At 38.9% G+C, this 19,838-nt stretch overlaps 1 protein-coding gene across 1 annotated transcript in view; it reads left to right on the top strand.

The window, feature by feature from the left end:
- The window catches only part of LOC134630417 (spondin-1-like), a 110,991-nt gene that overhangs the window by 15,887 nt on the left and 75,266 nt on the right, over window positions 1-19,838 (top strand). Inside the window, exon 3 of the mRNA XM_063477684.1 lies at window positions 4,792-4,925. Coding sequence (XP_063333754.1) covers window positions 4,792-4,925 — 134 coding nt within the window. The remainder of the gene's footprint in view (window positions 1-4,791; window positions 4,926-19,838) is intronic.

Below are 19,838 nucleotides of genomic sequence, written 5' to 3'. Positions count from 1 at the left end.
TCTTGACCCAGGTGCTTTTTCCTTACCTAAATTTGGACTAGGTCTTTGCTGTGTTCACTTTGACAATCTGAAATATCTATCTTGACTTGTTTTGGGTTGGGTTAAGACGTAACTGTCTTAAATATGCATGGGATATGTTTTAACCTATAATGTACACTATATGCCAAAAGTATTGACTCACCCATCCAAATGATTGAATTCTGGTGTCCCAGTGGAAGTGATTAGGCATGCAGACTGCTTCTACAAACATTTGTAAAAGAATTGGTCGCTCTCAGGAGCTCAGTGAATTCCGGCAGATAGGATGATACCTTTTATAACCCAGTTATGAAATTTCCTCACTACTAAATATTCCACATTCAACTGTTAGTGGTATTATAAGAAAGTGGAAAGACAGCAACTCAGCCACGAAGTAGCAGCCTCCTAGTTCAAGTGAAAGGAACTCTTAATGCTTCAGCATACTTAGACAGTTTGGAAAATTGCCTCCTCCCAACTTTGTGTGAACAGTTTGGGGATGGACCCTTCCTGTTCCAACATGACGGCGCACCAGTGCAAAAGAAAACAAGGTCCATAGAGACATGGATGAGTGAGTTTAGTCTAGAAGAACTCTACTGGCCTGCACAGAATCCTGACCTCTGTTTGGAAGTCTATGCAGCTTCTGAACAAATGGACAAAAATTCCCATCAATAACTCCTAAACATTGTGGAAAGTGAATTGTGGTTCTATTGTAAACAGACTACAGTGCTGTCCGATAGGCAAAACAATCTGATATAACATGAGGAGGATCACACACTCTGTAGAACTGCTGTGCTCTTTCTCTAAATGTTAAATGTTCACCAGCACTGTTACAGAAATTAAGCAGAGTTTTCCTCATGTCTAGACTGCATCTTTGCGCCATCCTTGTACATGTTCTGTTCACCTGAATCCACCTCGTTATTCTTAATATATGTTTAGATTCCTCTGTCAAAAAACTCTGCCTTTCTCTCAACCCAATGAAGAAGAGAGTCTGTGACTCTTGTCTCCCTCTTTTTGTCCTCAGGACTTTGGGACTGGGTGTTAGGTCATTGTTATTGTTGAGGCGAAGCAGCTGTAGAATGCTAGCTACTAGGTCAGAGGTCATGTGTGGATGTGTGCTTTTGTTTTTCGTGTGTGTTTAGTCTATTAAAATGTCTGACAAGGTCCAAGTACCGAAGGGACTGTGCTAGACATGTCATGAATACACAAGTTTGTTATTATCCAAAGCCTCTCTCAGGGACTCTCAAATTGTCCGCTTTCCCACAACTTTGCTTTCAGCCCAAACTGGTGTCATTTCTGGTATTGTCTTAAGATTAAGCATAAATGGTAAAACAAATCATATTAAAACTAAATTTACACTCTGTTTTCACCATCATATAATACATGAAACATTTTGTTTTTCTTGCCGTGTGATGAAGATGAGACCTCTCATTCTGTGCATCAACTTATACTATAAGCGTATTTGGTGCATACAAAGGAGGGCATGGTGCTTCCTGCCAGAGAGCAGCACGGCTCCTCCCGAAAACCCTCAGTGTCTATATGCATTTAAAATTGAGGGTAGGGCACCAGCGCCAGAGGTGGGTTTGAATACACAGACCATCCTCTGGACGCTGTATAACGTGCCCACACCCAAGCCCCTATATGTATGTGTTATGAGAGTATGAGTAATGTGGGAATAAAATTGAGGCACAGGCGGCCAGAAGGGGACAGAGGGGGAGTGCCCCTCCTGCACCCTGGTGACACACCTGCATGCCAAGCTCTGCGTGTGTGTGGGTGTGGTGGAGCGGGAACAGGGAGGCAGCTGAGGATGGGGAAGGAAGAAAGGGAGGGGCAAGCGGCCCCTCCCTGGGGCCAGCTCCCCCACTGACCCCAGTAGGCACCCCCACACTCTGGAACCCACCAGGGCAAGGGGGCCCAGGCCCATCCGGACCGGGGCCCACAGAAGCAGCACCACCCGCCCCACAGGGCAGCCCACCCAACTCCACCGCAGAGAAAACTGCACCCACCCCATCATCCAATCTTCTCCCAGACTACACAAGACAATAGACACCCAGGTTGAGTCATTCTCCACCTCTCCTATATCTCCCCCACCTGCAGAGTGTGCTCCTGTAGAGAGGAGACCTCCTGCAAAGATGTAACAGCCTCCCCGCCAGTTAGAGAGCCCTCCAGTTGGGCCGATGCACCAGAGGTCCCCTGCACCGGGGCTGAGCCCCCATGCACCCACCCACCCACCACCCCGGCGACACAACAACCAGGACCCCAGACCCCCAAGCCTCCACGCCCGTCCCGGACTCACCCAGGGGCAGCTGTCCGCCAGGACAGACCCTCCCCCATCTCCGCTGTACGCAGCCACAAGGAAAACACCATCTAAGAGCCACCAGAGCCCCTAACCAGGTCATGGCCACAACCCCCGCGTTAGGCCCTCCAGGAAAACGTCCCTAGGGAATCCCCAGATGCCCTAAGGCCATCCCTACCCCTGTATCAACAACAATAGCAAAGGCAGGACCAGACCATGACCCCCCACCCCCACTAGGTGATGAAGCCGATCAAAGGAGCCCAGAGGGATTGATCAAATGTGATGGCAGAGGCTGTATCAAGACTAATGTGATCTATTAGATGGTTTTTATATTGGTTAGAATTAAGATTATTTCTATTTTTCCAGTTAATGAGGACCGTTTTCTTGGTAATGCATAGGGCCCATCTTGAACATCCTATGACCAGTATAGTGCACTCTATGTAATATTTTGTATTGTATTAATTGCAAATTGGGATTTCTGATCCATTGAAAGGTTTTAAAGCATATCTGAGACCAAAGGTTTTGGTCTAAGCTGATCGATAAATCCACTTCCCATTTTGCAATAGGAAGGGATATTGATTCATCTATTTTAGAAAGTGTTCTGTATATTTTAGACAATAATTTGGGTTTTTTTAGATTAAAACATTGTACCACACTTGGTGGTGTTTGTAATTCAGCTTCACTGGGATTAAATTTCTTTTTTTACTATGGATTTAATTTGTTGATATTCCAAAAATCTTTACTTGTTGATCCCATATTGTGTAACTAGTCTGTCAAATGAAATAAAGTCTGTTCCTTCCAATATATGTTCCAAGTATTTAATTACTTTATAACTCCAATCTGGCAAGTTGATCATATTATTGTTTTGTAATATGTCCGGATTGTTCCAGATAGGTGTACGTTTGCATGGGATTAATGAAGACTCTGTTATTTTTAGAAACTCCCACCATGCTGTTAGAGAAGAGCTGATGTTGATGCTTTTAAAGCATTCATGTCGTTTGATGTTTGAGCTGATAAATAGTAGGTCTGAAATCTCTAGATTATTACATAGTGCCTGTTCTACATCTATCCAGGGTTCATCTAAGAAGGTGTGTTTTAACCATCTAGAGATGAACTGAAGCCTGTTGGCTAAAAAGTAGTGATTAAAGTTAGGCAGATCTAGTCCTCCTTTATCCTTGGTCCTTTGTAATGTTTTTAAGCTGATACGCCAAAGGAATTCAGAAATATACAAGTCTAGAGATCTGAACCAATCTTGTGATGGCTTACTTGGGATCATTGAAAATAAATAGTTTATTTTTGGCAAGACCATCATTTTTATAGCAGCGGCCCTTCCCATGAGTGATATGGGTAGAGATTTCCATCTAGCCAGATCGCCTTCTACTGTCTTTAAAAGTGGGATGTGGTTTAATTTAGTTAATTCTGCAAGCTTAGGAGAGATATTGATACCTAAATATTTAATATTTCCAGATTGCAGTTGAGTAGATGAAGAATTATGGAAGGAGCAATTAATCGGAAGAACTGTAGATTTTGACCAGTTAATTGAATAATCTGAGACTCTTGAGTAAGAGTTTATCAATGCAATTACCCCAGAGAGATTGGTTTGTGAGTTTTGGAGAAAAAGTAACACATCATCCGCATAAAGGCTGATTTTATGTTCTACATTCTTACATTTTATGCCCTTAATTGTTGTAGCCTGTCTAATTGCTGCTGCTAGTGGCTCAATAAAAATTGCAAACAGTGAAGGGGAGAGTGTGCACCCCTGCCTGGTGCCCCTCAGGAGACAGAAGCTGGAGGATGTTTGGTCATTTGTTCTGACACAAGCTGTTGGGGAATTATATAATATTTTTAACCAGCTTACGAAAGAGTTTCCAAAACCAAATTTGCAAATAGAAATTTCCAGTTAACTCTGTATAGTTTATTATAATAATAGGAAAGCCTGCACACACGATCACTCCTTATGCGCTGTAGAAAGTCATTAAATACAAGGACAGCACGCAAAAGTGTTTTGCTTTTATTTCACATTTTGTTGAAACATCAATTTCTACTACATTTCTTTTATTCTGAAAACCTACAGAATATTTCATGTTTTGTGTAATTGTTCGTCAGTTTCAATAAACTTGAAGAGTGTAATCTGTTGTCACCGATGCCTGCTCTGTTCTGTGCTGCTACTCTACCTGCCTCTGGTTTTTAATGCACACTCTTCTAAAATAATATAAGTAATCACATTGTCTAATAAGCTGTTGTGTGTACTGTGTTTGATATATTGTCTATGCTACTTGGCAGAGCATAGAGGTGCAGTATTGCATTGTGAGGCTTGTTGGGTCTTGTAACATTGTTTTTGAATTCCCTTGCCTGGGTTGATCTGGGGTCTCTTTTTCCAGGGAATTTTTAGGAACACCAACATTATTTGATGCCATAAAGTTCAAAGTGACCTTTCAGAAGCAAAGCCATTTAATACTGAATGCTCATTCTTTTGTTTCTAGATCATTGATGAAGACGAGACACAGTTCATGACCAACTGTCCGCCCGCGGTGACAGAGAGCACGCCTCGCAGACGCACCAGGATACAGGTCTTATGGACAGCACCACCCAGTGGGACTGGCTGTGTTATACTTAAGTGAGTTTTTGCTTTTACGATTATTCATCACATAGACGTTTAGTAAAGTTAAAGGAAAAAAAACAGCTGCTTCTTGCGTCAAAACAGGTTTAAAAGTTCAGATCGATAACGCCAGTTAAAGCTTGAATAGTACATGTTTATGGAAAATCAAACCTTAAAGATAACACATAGTGAAAGATTATTTGAACTGTGATAGGCACAGGTGTCTGGGTTTAAAAGCCATGATGGCAGATTTTAAATCAGTCCCTGCTAGCTGATAGGAGTGTTTTGTCTGTGTGTGGGTTTTTTTTTTCTTTTTCTTTTTTCTTTTGTACATGGTAACAAAACCATAAAGGTCAAAGTGACAGATAACTTTACTCAAGCAAGTTTGAGCAAGTTGGTTTTCATGCTGCTGGAAATCAACAGTATCTAATAGAAAGGAACATAAGAATACTTTGGAATGGAAAAATAGGTCAGATTAACATCCATGTGTCATCTTAAATAATTCTACAACATCAGGAGCACTTTACTCACTTTTTACTTTTTCTTTTCCTTCACAAAGCAACCGCAAAGCAGAATCTCTCCTGTTAGTGAATATAGCTCACTGGTGTGGTCATTGTTGCTTTTACAGATACTCGTAATCGGTTATAGGCAGCACATTAAGTAAGCTGATGCCAGGTGTTTCTTTAGTTGGTGCACGCATTAGCTTCTGTAAAGGGACCAGCTCTACAAAGGAGAGATGGATGGTGATTACTGGGGGGCAATTTGTGGTTTGAAGCAGGTGGGGCTCTAAACCTCTGTGTAATTTCAGGAGTGTGTGTGACCTTAGCTTTATGTGCATGTGTGAAATGGCGCCAGTAACTCTAAGGAGAAATGCTGTGAAACTCTAAAGAAGGTGCACTGTATCAGGAGGTATTATTTTGTCTAGACACGCACTGGAAGAACAATAACTGTTCAGTGTTGTGCCTTTTATTAATCATTTTAAAGCCTCCATAAAATAAGAGCTCTTTTTTTTTTTACAAAGTGATAACAGTGTTTCCTTAAATAAATAAAAAAGGCGGGAAAATGCACTGTATGCGAATTCTAATGATAGGAAGGACATGTATCGATATATGCATACCGGACATATGCATATATCGGTTGGGCTGTAATATGGAGATGATCCACAACATTAAAACCACTGATTGGAGGATGAAGTGTGGTCTGGCTCTTTCAGTCTTGGGGCTTTTAGGGCGGATCCAGTTTAGTCACATCCTGCTGATGCTCGACAATAAGAACTTTGGTTTTTTCATTGTGTTCCTAGAGTAATTCCTGAGCAGTTTTTGAGGTGTAGCAGAGAGTGTTGGCTGTCTGGGTTGACCGTTGCCTTTGGGTAATGTTTTTATTGTTCGCAATCAGTCAGTAAAATGTTGTTTTTATGTCCATTTTTACAAATGCATTAGCAAAATGTAAAGGTGAAACTAAGGCTTTCCGTAAAAATACATGAAAATGCTTTAGACATTTATAGAAACAAAAGGAAAAAAATGTTTCTCTCTGAGATTCAAACTAATCAAAGGCATTTATTATTATTAGACCTTTTTTTTAAAGGCTACTTGTTTTTCTGGAATTTAATGAAAATTATGGGAGAGAAACAGAGCGGGAGCATACAAAGCTGATTTTAGTGAAAGAAGGGGATGATTGTTATGCACAATGGCTACACTTTATGCTTCTACAAATTTAGATTATAGGACGCTATAAAAATAGCTCTTCCCGTTAATACATGATGGAGTGTGACGTATAATTCAAGCCATGTGCGAGGAAAAAACAAATGATGTGTGGGCTCAGACAGCTACAGTGACTTATGGCAATATGTAGCTGTGAGCCACTTTTTGACAACTTGAGAATACAAATGATAAACTGAGATAACTCAGAGGGAGCACACCTCTGAAGGCGTCTGCCTCTCTCCTCTTCTCTCCACAGGTATGCCTTCCTTTTCTTAGCTTTCTCTCTCTCTCTCTCTCGCTTGTTTCCATCTCTTCAATCAGACTTCCCAAAGGGAATAACCTCGCCGACATGCATCTCTTCCTCCACTGAGCGAGTTGCTATAACTTGCCCTCACCTCCACCGTATACTCACAGCTGTTACTTTTAATTTATCTGCTTTTGCTGTATGACAGATGGCACATAGCCATCCCAGTGTCTGCCGGTTCAATAAATCTAGCCCTATGTAGTGGAACATCTGCTATGCAAATTCACCTCGTTTTTCTGTCACTTTTGTCTGTCAGCTGCGAGATAGAGATTTAGTATTACCTCATTTAACATCTTCGCCTTCCTCGTCTCACTTAGTCTTCTTTGTTAACGGTCTGCTCTCTGCTGTTGTAACGTGCCCGTCATGTTATCTTTGTTCGGATCTATTCTGTTTTTCCCGTGATGCTTTTCACAGTGTCGAGGAGCAGATTCACACCAGCCAGAAAGGAGATACTTTGCAGTAGGTTTGCGCTATAAAACACCGCTTTAGTGGACAACACAGGCAGCTGTCTTCATAAATCATGTAGCTTTACCCTGGCCAATTCTGAGAGTGGCAAAAAGACAACTTCACTTCTTCTAGCAATCTTCACAGCAAAGCTACACATTTTCATCCCACTGTGGGAATGCTCTTCTTCTCCCCGCCTCTCTTTATCTTGCGATCTGTTTCATCCCACTCAGCATTCACTCGCTTGGAGAAAAAATATGCTGTCAGTCCACAACGTCAAACACATGTCTCTCGGCTCATTCCAGGCACTTTCAAATACAGCTCCCTGCAGTTGGGAGCGTTCCAGTACTTCTTCCCCCCCGTATGAGCCCACTGGTCGTTTCAGTGCTGGAGAAAGCCTCTGGGATTGTGTATTTCATTCGATGCCAACTTCAACACCTGCTATTTTGGAATCATTGCAATTATAATTTTTTGCAAGGGGGGTGATAAAGCTGTTAGTGACAGCTGTAGCATTTAAAAAGAGGGGCTTGTTTTGTTTTTTTGTTGTTTTTTTTAATTACAAAATCAGCTGCAGGTTTATATATTTATTTCCTCCTTTTTTAAAAAAATATAGTGGTGAAAAGCAAGATCTGCTTTCAAACTTTAAAAGAATAGTTGCTTTGTGTTTTATACACCGAACATCAGCAGAAGTGCACAGGTTGCTAGAAGAAAAACTTGCATTGCATGGAAGAAACTAAGTGCTTTGGAAATGTTAATCGTTTGTTACAAAAGCAAGTTCTGTTTGTCTGTTTTGGTCTTAACTGCAAACAGACCAAGAAAGAAAAGGCTTTCTCTGTGAGCTTCTTTTTTTTTTTTTTTTTTTTTTTTTTTTTTTTTAGCTCTGTCTCATTATGCTACTTTAGGTTTAACACTTTTTGGGAAGCCTTTTTTGTTCTTATTGTAGTGTACTTAATTGCTATTACATTCACTTCTGAATTTTGTGTGTTTTGTTGCTGGGAAAGTGAACACCCAGTAAACTGACAGGTTTAGAAAGATCTGGGGTGTGTCCTGGGTCTTCCCTGCGGCCTCCTTCCAGAAAAGATGAGGAGGGGAAAACATGTCACCTGTAAAACCACTCCCGTTTTGCATGTTGTCTCGTTGTTGCCCCTCTTGTGCACCTGTTGTTAATTTCATTAACACCAAAACAGCTGAAACGGATTAACAACAGCCTCTGCTACCTACACTGTAAGAAAAAGTCCTAATATAAAAGTATTTTACTGTGTATTTTACAGTTTTGTTCTGTTCTTCTAGAATATCATTAAATTTACATAAATAGACTGTGATTTCACATTTCAAATGTAAATTAACGTAAAATCACTGTAATGTAATAAAACATAATTTTCTTGTTTTTTAAATGTATCTGTCTGTACATATGCATATTTAGAATGTTAAAATACATTCACAAATGTATCATGATTTCACAAATATTTGTCCGTTATTTGAAAGATTGAACTGTTAAATTCAAATGTAATGCTATGGAAAAATATATGAAATGATTCCTATAAACTTTTTTAACATCAAATAATTATTACTATTATTGCTATTTAGGGCGATCGTGGCTCAAGAGTTGGCAGTTCGCCTTGTAATCAGAAGGTTGCCGGTTCGAGCCCCGGCTCGGACACTCTCGGTCGTTGTGTCCTTGGTCAAGACTCTTCACCTACTGGTGATGGCCAGAGGGGCCGATGGTGCAATATGGCAGCCTCGCCTCTGTCAGTCTGTCCCAGGGCATGCAATCCATTATTAGTTAAACCAACTGTTAACTGTATATTTCTGTACATTTAAATATTATTATTCATATTGTCACATTCATTGACCTTCTTTATAGGTAATTTCATTGTTTAATCACATTAAAATGTTCCTAATTCAATGTTTAAAAGCACTTGAAAAAGGCAAAATCCCATGTAAAATTAGGGCACCAAACTGTATTGTCATTACTGAAAATAACCGTATTTTTATGAGAAAGTTATTTTCTGTTATTTTCTGGTATTATTTTGGCGCCCCAGCTGCCGGAATATTACTGTTTTTTAAGGATTTTTTTTTAACAGTGTAAATGAGCCAATCAGATTCCCAGAAATTTAATTGACTTGTCGCTATACTCGGATTAAAAAGTGTTCCTCTAATTTTTTTGAACAACATATTATTTAATTTTAAAGAAACTCCCAAGAGAATAAAAATCGTGTCTGTTACTCAAACTGTCAATTATAAAACTTCATCAGAGTTTCAAGCTGTAATGCATGTAAGGGATTATTTCTGAGGTTGTGAGTGTGCCTACTGTAGATAACCTGATTGAACTGTAGGTTTGCTTCCTTTCCGTCTGACTTTTAGTGAAACAACTGCCAGATCTTAGCGGTTTCTATGGTAACTACAGTCCTATAATAATCAACATTGATGAATTACAGTTTGAATAATCAATTAATAACTAAACTAAACAATTAATAACTTTTCTGATTCCAGCATCTAGTTTTGTTTTATTATAAGTGATGGAAATTTAAAATTATATTATTGCACTGTTGACTAAACATCACCTCAGATGCACGTCGTGCCATCACAAAACAGGGGCTTAAAGTGTCGGGGTCAGTGGGCCCCCTTACTGGTTTTACCCATTACACACTACACACACAGACTCACGTGGTAAAAACAATAGTAGCCACAGTGGCGTGGATAGTAATAGCAAACTCAGTCAATAATATAATAATAAATTTTGAGAGTTTACATAACAAATGATAAGTAAAAACTGTACTGATTAGGAACTAATCAAAAATGATGAAAATATTCATGTTATCACGACTGCTATGTCCATACCTGACATCGCTGCTTCTTGTGAAACTTGGAAGAAGCGATTTTCTAAAGTTCACACAGTGAAGGAATGTGTGAGCTGAGAACTCCTGAAAGAAGCCGGCTGTTAAACACGCTCATCGGTTTCTTGGCAAGCAGAACATGTCAGCAGCTTTTAAATAGCGCTCTCTATCATGTGCTCTACCTGCTCATCTCAGCTCTCGCTGGCACTGGAACTAACAACAACTGTGTGTAACTTCTCTCCTGGAGGCAGGTAGTGTACTGTCAGGCCTGCCCTCCTCCCCCTCAACTGGTCAAGTTGTCGTCATTCATCTGGCTTTTTTGTCTGTCTGGAAACAATGTGTAGCCTCCGGCTGAGGGAAACAAGCTGTAAAAAAACCCTCACAGGCACTGTATTTGTTATTTTCTACTGCATATTTAGCTTCACTGTATTTATTTTTAATGCTTTGGCTCTAATACTACAAGTATAGCACTTTTATAAATAAACTATTTGTATACACTATATACTTAGTGTTATATAAAGCACAAAACTGTGTCTACCGTCATCAGTGTCTGAACGCCTGAAAAGAGAAAATGTTTGAATATTAATTTTGCCAACGTTTGTTGAGTAAGTTTGTTTTATCACTGAGCAGAATTAGCTCTGGTGAAAACGCTGCGTTTTTGTTTGTTTTTTTTAGTGTTGGCCTAACTCGTGTTTATCTGTGATGACAATATGAGAGCAGCTGTGCAGAATTTCAAAATCCGAGGACATCCTGAACTATGCTGTGACATCGTCCAAAGTTGCCCTTTCCTACATGTAGACATCTTCCCATCAGATGCATTCTGACAAATGGAAAATGCTCTTGTTGGTCTAGGCGAGGGTGCTGCCTTGTTAGAGAGCGCAGAGAAGCTCTGCTGGGAAATGTAAGAAAAGTATGGGGCGGCCGTGCAAGTGTGAAAGCAGCTATAGTTAGAAATGTATGGGTGGACAAAAAGCTTTGCATAGCAGCTTCTACAGGCTTGCTCATACTATGATCTGCACTCAATGTGTGCTTTAAAATGTCTCACTTCTCTTTATGGTCAGTGGTCAGTTGCAGAGGCCGTGACCCTTTCATACATTCAAATCCAAAAGGTATCCCTTTTATCATTTCCCTAAATTTAGGGATGTTTTGTTAAATATAAATAAGTAATATTTATATGTACCTTACATTAATATATAAATGACTGCATACCCTATCTGCTATATACAATCTTTGAATGTAAGTATAACGGCTTATCCCTATAGTTTGGGTAGTTTAAGTTTATTTTGGTCTCTACCGATTAAAAAATATGTCCTAGCAGCTACTATTAAAGTTCCACTATGTTTAACAGCAAGTTGCTTACTTTGAACATGTGACATCTTCTGAAATGTCAAAAATCAAGATCCATTGGCAATAAATGAGAACAGTAGCGTCACTAGTTAGTAAGGTTTTACTACTCTGGACCTTATATAATGTTAGTGAGAGTGGACATCCCTCACATGCTCATCTCAGGGACAGAACCCTTACCCATCTGTTGTTCAAACCTGTTGTTTGGAAGGGGCAGCCTCCCTTCAAGCCTTCAATGTGGCATGAAGGGAGCTGGGGAAGGAAACTAAAATACTTCTTTTAGACAGAAAATGAACTGAAGAGCTGTGCTGAGGTCTAACATAAGAAAGTAAAGTTTATTTGTTGAGATTATCATTTATTTTGAACTGTGATTCATGGAAAAATAAAGTTCACGAATGAAAATATGGCGCTGGGAAGGAGAATAATACGTGCCCATTGAAAATAAAGCATATTCAATCAATATCTTCTACTTTCAGCTGCTTCCTTTAGGGGTCATCTCAGTGGATCATCTGCCTCCATCTCACCCTATCTGTAGCATCCTCCTCTGTCACACCAACGCTCTGCATGTCCTCCTTCAGTTCATGAATTTTCTTTTTGGTCTTCCTCTTATCCTGCTGTTATTAGGAGGCCTATATTCACTATCCCTCCTTTGCACACGTCCAAAACCATCTAAAACTTGTCTCTCTAACTTTGTGTGCAGGCTCAATATATAAATTGGTCAAATCTGAGAAAAGTTATGACTTGGCTCTTGACTCTGATTTATATATAAAATGCTGGAAAAAATAAGGTAACGGTGTAGCCCACCTCTTAATGCATTTTTGCTCACAAGTACAGGAGGAAACTACATGAGATTTTCAAGAATGAAAAACACATTTGAAATCTGTTAAACACTACAACCAAAATAACCTTATCAATTTGAAACCGTTTTTTCCAAACAACTTTGTTATATAGCCAACTTTGAGCTTGAATATAAGAGAATATTTCAAAAGCAAAAATGCATCACTTTAATTTCTGAAATGTAGTGGAAGAGAAACGAGCATTCATTTGCTGCATGCCTTATCTGTTTTCTGATAATTCAGTGGAAAAAAGAGATTATAGCAACTGAATGATCTGCCTTTTACTTATATTTGGATAACAGGCTTATTCCTCTAGCTTTCATTTCTTTCATGGTCGAATAATTGGCAAATATAAAATATCAGATTCTCAAAGAATTAAAACCATGATATTGCTGAGTGAGTCAGGGCTATATGTATATACGTAGCTTATACCGATCAACTTTGACCATTTGCTGATGACATGAGCCACATGCTCAGTCCTGATAATCATGATGTCATAAAAATAAGATTTTCCCAACACCAACTTAGAGCAAAACGCATTGCGACAAAATATCATTGATTTGGAAACTTGAACAACTGTTGTTTTCACAAAGGATATGTGCCATAAAACTTCCAGTTGCCAGAGTTTTCAACAAACCCACAGGGATCACATCCTGTCACCACGGCAACTCTTCTAATGGTCTAATTCACACATCTCTGGAATTACTCAGTTCTGTGTTTCAGCCAGTGATGTTGTTGACAATAAGACATCGCTCTCTCTGAGACAGTCCAAGGAACCCACAGCCCATCACACCCAAATCAAACAAAGCTCTAAGCTTACTGCTCCAAGTTTACACTAGTTACAGTAGTAATTACCATCTATAACACCGTCTCCCTGGTACCCTAGAAAAGATCTGCTACATACAAAGGTTACATTTCATTGTTGTTCACAATACAATGACAGAAGCAGGAAAACTGCACAAACCGGCAAATAAAAAATATAAAAATAACTATATGAGAAGGTTATTTTAACACAGAAGGAATCACAATTAGAAGATGAGTGTGGCATGAAGGGACTAATGAATGTTTTGATGGAGTTTTGCTGTTGAAACTATGATATAAATACCATAGGAGCACTTTATAGCAGAATGGGATGCAGAACCTTCAACTTCCAGACCTTTCTTCTGAGGAACCAGCTTTGTCCCGGTTTGGGAGACTGACATCCTTTCTGCTTTTGAGATTTTTTTGAGCAGTAAAACTTTACTTTTTGATAAGGTTTATAGTTAGGACCGGATCAGGTAACCCTCTGTTAATCCCATCTCAGTAGGTCTAAGCTGCTGGGAACTTGCCATGATGCAGAGTGTTTCTTCTTCACTCACCACATTTCACTGTCCGTGTTTTTATACACCACTTTGTATTTTAATCGTTAGTTATTATTAACTGCAACTCACTCCCCTCCTCCCCAACCAGTCACGATGGCTGTCCCTTCCTCTTTCTACTGAAGCTAACATCCTGCTAAAATTGAGTTTTTCCTCCCCACTGTCGCCAAGTGCTTGCTCAGAGGGCTGCCTGATTGTTGTGGTTTTCTGTGTTATTGTAGGGTCCTTAAAAAATAAAGCATCTTGGAGTGACTGCTGTTGTGATTTGGCGCTATACAAATAAAATTGATATTATATTCTATGATATGGATGATGAATGTTGGTACTGAAAAAATCATGCTAAAGGAAAATTAGAATATGAATTTTTAATTATAGTTTGAGTTTCTTTTAAAGTTGATTTGGTTATTTTTTTAACTGTTTCTCAGCCCTGAAATTTTTATGTTGCAATGATTTTTCAGCTTTAGTGATTTCCCCCGCTGACACAGCAGTAAGCTGTCACTACAACTTTTCATGTATGACATGTAGTTATTTGAGCCGCAATCCTTTGTTTCTGTAACTTTTAAGGTTTTCGTCTTCTTCTTTTGGTGGTAATATTTCCATCTTTTGAACCAAAAAGCAAAGCTCTTAATCTACCCACATAAACTATCATCAACTATCAAAAGAAAACTCACAGCACTAGAGCACTCGTCGTTTCGAAATGATCTTCAAACCTCAGTAGATGAAAACTCTTGGCTTTACAGGGTTTTGTTTATATCTTGAGACTGTAGTAAACATGACTTGATTGCATTTCTTTTTTCGTAGGGAAACTGTCAAATCATCTCAGATTACTTTAATAATGGTGAGCCATCCACATTTCCCCTCCTTTTCCGCATCTTCAAAGCATCATCCAGACTCAACTGCTGCATGTTATGAAGAGAGCTCTGAGGAGAAAGTTTTTCATATTTCTGCCTTGTTAGGACTTTTATCTTTCAATAGAGTGAGGAGCCTGTATACTAATAACTGTGGATGCAGGATATGTGTTTGTGTATGTGTGTGTTTGTCTGTTTTCCACACCAGGTCACTAAGGTCCTTCTGTAGCTCTGATGAGCTCAGCCTGAATCTGTTCTTTAATCTTTACAAACTCCTGAAAAATCTTTTAGTGTTGGGAAACGTTTCCCCCGAGAGCTGAGCTAGACAGAGAGATGGATAGCGATGAGGGAAAGTGAGTGTGCATGGGGGAAGATGGGGGGTTGATCGCTTTGTTGATCAGGTTTACACTTAAACATCTCCCTCCTCTCTCCAATTCTGCCCTTCAGCCATCTGTTCATCACATTTTCACCTCACATTGACCTCCTGCCTGATCTTTCCATCAGTATTCCAAAGCTGTTAGTGGAAGGACTCCAGGAAGGGGATGAGGCCACAATTCATCTGCTTGCTCAGTGACGGCACGAGTCTGACTGCACTGAATCTGTTTGACAGCAGAGTTTAAACTCTTGTGTCCTGATTTTCTGAGAAACAAGAGAATATGCTTTTTCACTGATTATAAAACTAGACTATTTAAAGTATGGCCAGCCTTTAAAACACAGTTCTTGTTAACGTTGGGGTTCTCAGAATACTAAAACAAATACATTCATAGAAAAAGAAATTGATTATTTCTAGATTGATTCTTGCTTTGCCTGCTGTGAGGCCCAAACATGTTGGTGGGTTTATTCAACATCCACACTTGTCCCTGATTCCTGCTGGACTGTTTGACCTCAAGTGGGGTTTTTGGACCCCCACCCCTGTGTTTAGCTAGCACCACAGGCAGGCAGTGGTGAATCCTGACATCACAATAACTCCCCGTATTAACGACTTGTATTAACAAGTTTTTGATATAGACTGAAACAGCAATTAGATGGACTGCAAATAATTCACCAGAAATTTATAGTAAAAAATGGTTTATATAGTTCCTTTTGGTTATTCCCTGAGTTCACCAGATCCACCATAATGCAGTCAAGGATCGCAATGTCTGCAGTTCCCATCCTCGCTGTAATGTTTCATCTCTTGTGCTTTGTGTAACACACAGCTCAAAAACAACACTTAATTTCTCATTAATACAATGAGCATTTAAATTGGCCAGAGGTCCCCATAAAACATAATGATGGCATTAGAGTTGTGGAGTTAAGTGTATGAAATGAACTCACTCACTTTGACATGCCCTCCAGCGTTTTTCTTACCCTTTAAATTACTAAGTTGAACTCAGTTTACTGACATATTTTTTGCTTTCACTTCCACTTTAAACAAACCAACAAATGCAGCCTTATATAATTAAAAATTGATTCCTGGTGCACCCAATGCGATTCATAATCGCTTATCTGCAAACTGTAACATAATTACTCTTCTACAAAACGATGTTTCGTCAAACGTTTAATAAAAGAGAACAAGCACTGAATGGTTAATTCATATTTTTATGGATTCGCTCTCATCCTTGTCCATCAATTAACAGCTTCCTATTTGCAAACATAAATGCATCATTATGTAACTTATGCCTTACATTTTATTGGATTGTTTCCTCCACATACACAGTTTTTGCTTATAGGTGAGTAAATGCACAGAGTAGAACTGAACAGGATAATTGATTCTTTATTTTTTCATGTAAGTTGAGTTTCCTCTCCTTACTTCTGTGTTGTTTGTTATTGTTTTATCGAGCATTTATCATGCAGTGAAATCGATATTTTTGTATGAACAGTTGCACAGTTGTATGTATTGGTTTTGCCACCTGGGGCTCTCCCCACATGAATCGAAACAGCATACCAAAGATTCAGCGGGGAGCGCCAACAAAAGCCTCCCAGAAGAAGAGTGAGCAGACATTAGAAGTATGATTAATAAGAAACCTGAAGAGAAGAGAGATGAAGGAAAAAGGAAATGCCAGACAGGAGTATAGAAGGCTGGAAACTGTAGCAAAAATGCAGACTGTGTGCATCAGTGATTTTTTTTTCTTCATTTTTTGCTTAAAGGTCAGCGGATGTGTAAAAGTAAAACTTTCTCACTAACAGAAATGTTCACTTCTGCAGTATTCACAAGTGCCAATGTGGTGTTAGAATCATCTTTAAATGAGCCACACGGAAGGAAGAAGGCAGACTGCCCCTAATTTCAAAAGGTGTTAAACACAACCTGCACAGAGGTGACGTAAAAACCTGAGAACAAAACAAAACCAAAGAAAAAGAAGAGAAATGACAATAGGAAGCCTGAACTAAACTCAATGGAGAATGCAAAAATAAGAGGTAGTTCAGTAGACAGCCTATGGGGCTGGAGGGAACGGACAAAAAACGCACTAGGAAGAGAAAGGTAATAAAGAGGTGGATGCCCTAAACTTCAAAATAAAACTGGAAGTAGCCTGAAAGGGAGCCAAGAATGAACAAAGACCCAACATGGAAGACAAGAGAAGGGAAAAACCTTCAGCAACATAAAGGGAGAAAGAGACTGTTGATCATTAGAAGGGCCGTAACATAATTGCTGCAGGAGTCCAGACTTAAAAGGTCACTCCCATTAAAAAAAAATTAAAATGTTTTATTCACGTAAAACGTATGACAAACACTGACACTATTGTGCCACCTGCCTGTAAGGCGTGTTGATAATTGTGGTACACAAAGAACAGCAGAACTACACGTGTTAACTAAACAGCTGACGTGGAAAAAATGTCATCATTCAGCAACCAACAGTAGTTTTAGCGTTTTGCATAAATTATCCAGCAGATACGTTGCAACAGTTCTCATCCGGTGCCTATAGTGTGTATTCTAGCATATAGCCCCTATTTGTACACTGCTGGAATGTTGTATTTGGTAATCTTTGACCTTTTTAGGACCAGCGGGAAAAGCAGCAACAGTGTTACAACTTGTTTCCACCCACACATCTCCAGTGCTCTTTTCTGAGCTTGCACTGGCCTGAAATTGACAAAATTTCGCAACTAAATTGAATAAACATGCAGACTTGATCGCACTGAAGATGTATGTCTAGGAGAGGGAGGATATTATTAAGTAAGGCAAGTGTAGCTGGAGGCAAGTTAAAATGTATCTTTTCATATTATCAGATATATTGTTGTTTATACATTTAACCAACTGATAATTAATGCCATTCAAACTATTAACACATTTACTTTAAATCTGTCAAGGGCGCCTAAATAATAGTCAGCATATTTCACTTTTGTTTTTCAATTTCATGCCCAGGCAGCCAACCCGTGTTGCAGGGTATATTGCACCATTCAGCCTGTGTAAGATTTATAGGAGCAATATAACCGATAACTCCTACTTAATATCGCCCGTCCCTCCTCTGTCTCCACCGTCACTGTTGTTCAGCTCACTTTCTTTCGGTTTATGTCTCTCTACAATATGAGGTGGAGTCACTGTGAAATTCTTGCTACTGTGAGACAAAGACTGCTTTTAGGATAATAATGGGTGTATGCAGTGTAATTGCATAATATCTGCAGAATCTTAGGCTTCATGACTGAAGCTTGATTACCTCCGTGTGTAGGGGGGAAGCTCGTATAATTTCAGTCCATAATGCACAATCAAGTTGGTTCATTTTCTCAGGACAATCTATGCAATCAACATGTGTTGCTTTTATGAGGTTCTTGACGTGTGTGTGATTTTTGGCCTTTGAAAATCATATTTGTGGGGCTGTTGGGGGATTTGAACACACACAAAACAAAAACTTTTTTTGTTTTTCTCAAATTCTGCACCACTTCTCTGTGTCTCTGTTGAAGCCTCACTGGAGAGTACAAAACTGTCTCTGTTTAGGAAGAGGTTAATGCAAAGCAGTAACATACCATTCATTCATTTTCTGCTAGACATTTTTTTTGGTATGATAAAAAGTGGCTGCCTTTCGTGAGAAATTTAACTGACGTTGTCAACGTTCCACGGATATCAAGTGGAAAAAATCCAAATCCCCAAACTGAAACCTGAATACCTACCTAACGAGCAGATATTAAAACCAAGACACTAAAATCAGACATTAAAGAAAAGACCCACAAACTTAATACAAGTAATTACATTTTTATAATTTAAAAGCCTCCGCATCCGATTGACACAATTTCCATTAAAATGTAGTTGTTCTGGGGATTTTTTTTAGTCAGAGAAAAAATATGAAGCTTATAACTTATAACTAATCCAGTGATTTCTTTTATGTGCAAGCAATACAAACATGAATTACTGAAAAAGCACTGCAAAGTCACAGGACTCAAGATCATCAAGGCAGTTCTCATTCTTTTTCCTGTCCTTCAAAATTTGACCAGGAAGATTTTTCTGGTTTTCTGGCAGAGGAAGAAAATCAGAGTTACTGTAGTCAAATATTTAAATCCAATTTGAAATCTGACATTGGTATTCATTACTCTGTACTTGTTAACAATGACCTGTTGTCAATATTATGCCTAATTATATATATTTTTTTATTTATTTGCCTCTCAAGTCAAGGGTAGTGTATCTTAAATGATGTGTCTCATCCTTTTTGGCAACTGGTTCCTACGAGTACATTTATTATATATATGTAAAGCCGTTGATGAGCAAAACTATAGTGATTTATTTAATTATATATTATATTTATATATTATATAAACATTGTTTATTCAATTATCTGTTTGTCTGGAGAGAGATAATTAACCTTCTTATCCTCTCATAATAAACTACACAAAGCAGTTATGCTTCTTAAATGTTTGATATCTTTTTTGTTTTTTTCTGGCAAGTTATGCTCTTTAAAACTGTCTTGTGAATTATTCCAGTTAATGATCACCTTGGTCAGAACAGTTTCTTTAAAATGTCACTTGCAGGTTGTGTGAGAGCTTCTTTAACCATAACCATGTGCTGATCTGTTCTGACCTGTTCCTGCCTGCGAAGATGTCCTTTTATGCTGCACTGGACCATTTCACAGACCAATAGTTTAGCTGTGTGAAAACACACCCAGTGTGAGATAGATGCCCTTCCAGAGACCAAGACAATTGAAAAGTAAGTTTAGCAAGTTTTATTGGGAAGAACAAGTTTATCAAGGATAAAACGTGTCTTAACTCTCAGTTTGCAAATGTAATGTCAGCAGCTTGGTGTTCGTGATAGTCAATTTTTCATCTATGAAAAGCTGTACTAAATATATAAGAGCATAGGA

This window comes from Pelmatolapia mariae, linkage group LG7 (genome assembly GCF_036321145.2).
Source record: "Pelmatolapia mariae isolate MD_Pm_ZW linkage group LG7, Pm_UMD_F_2, whole genome shotgun sequence".
NCBI lineage: Eukaryota > Metazoa > Chordata > Actinopteri > Cichliformes > Cichlidae > Pelmatolapia > Pelmatolapia mariae.
This window is presented reverse-complemented; position numbering and strand designations above follow the sequence as displayed.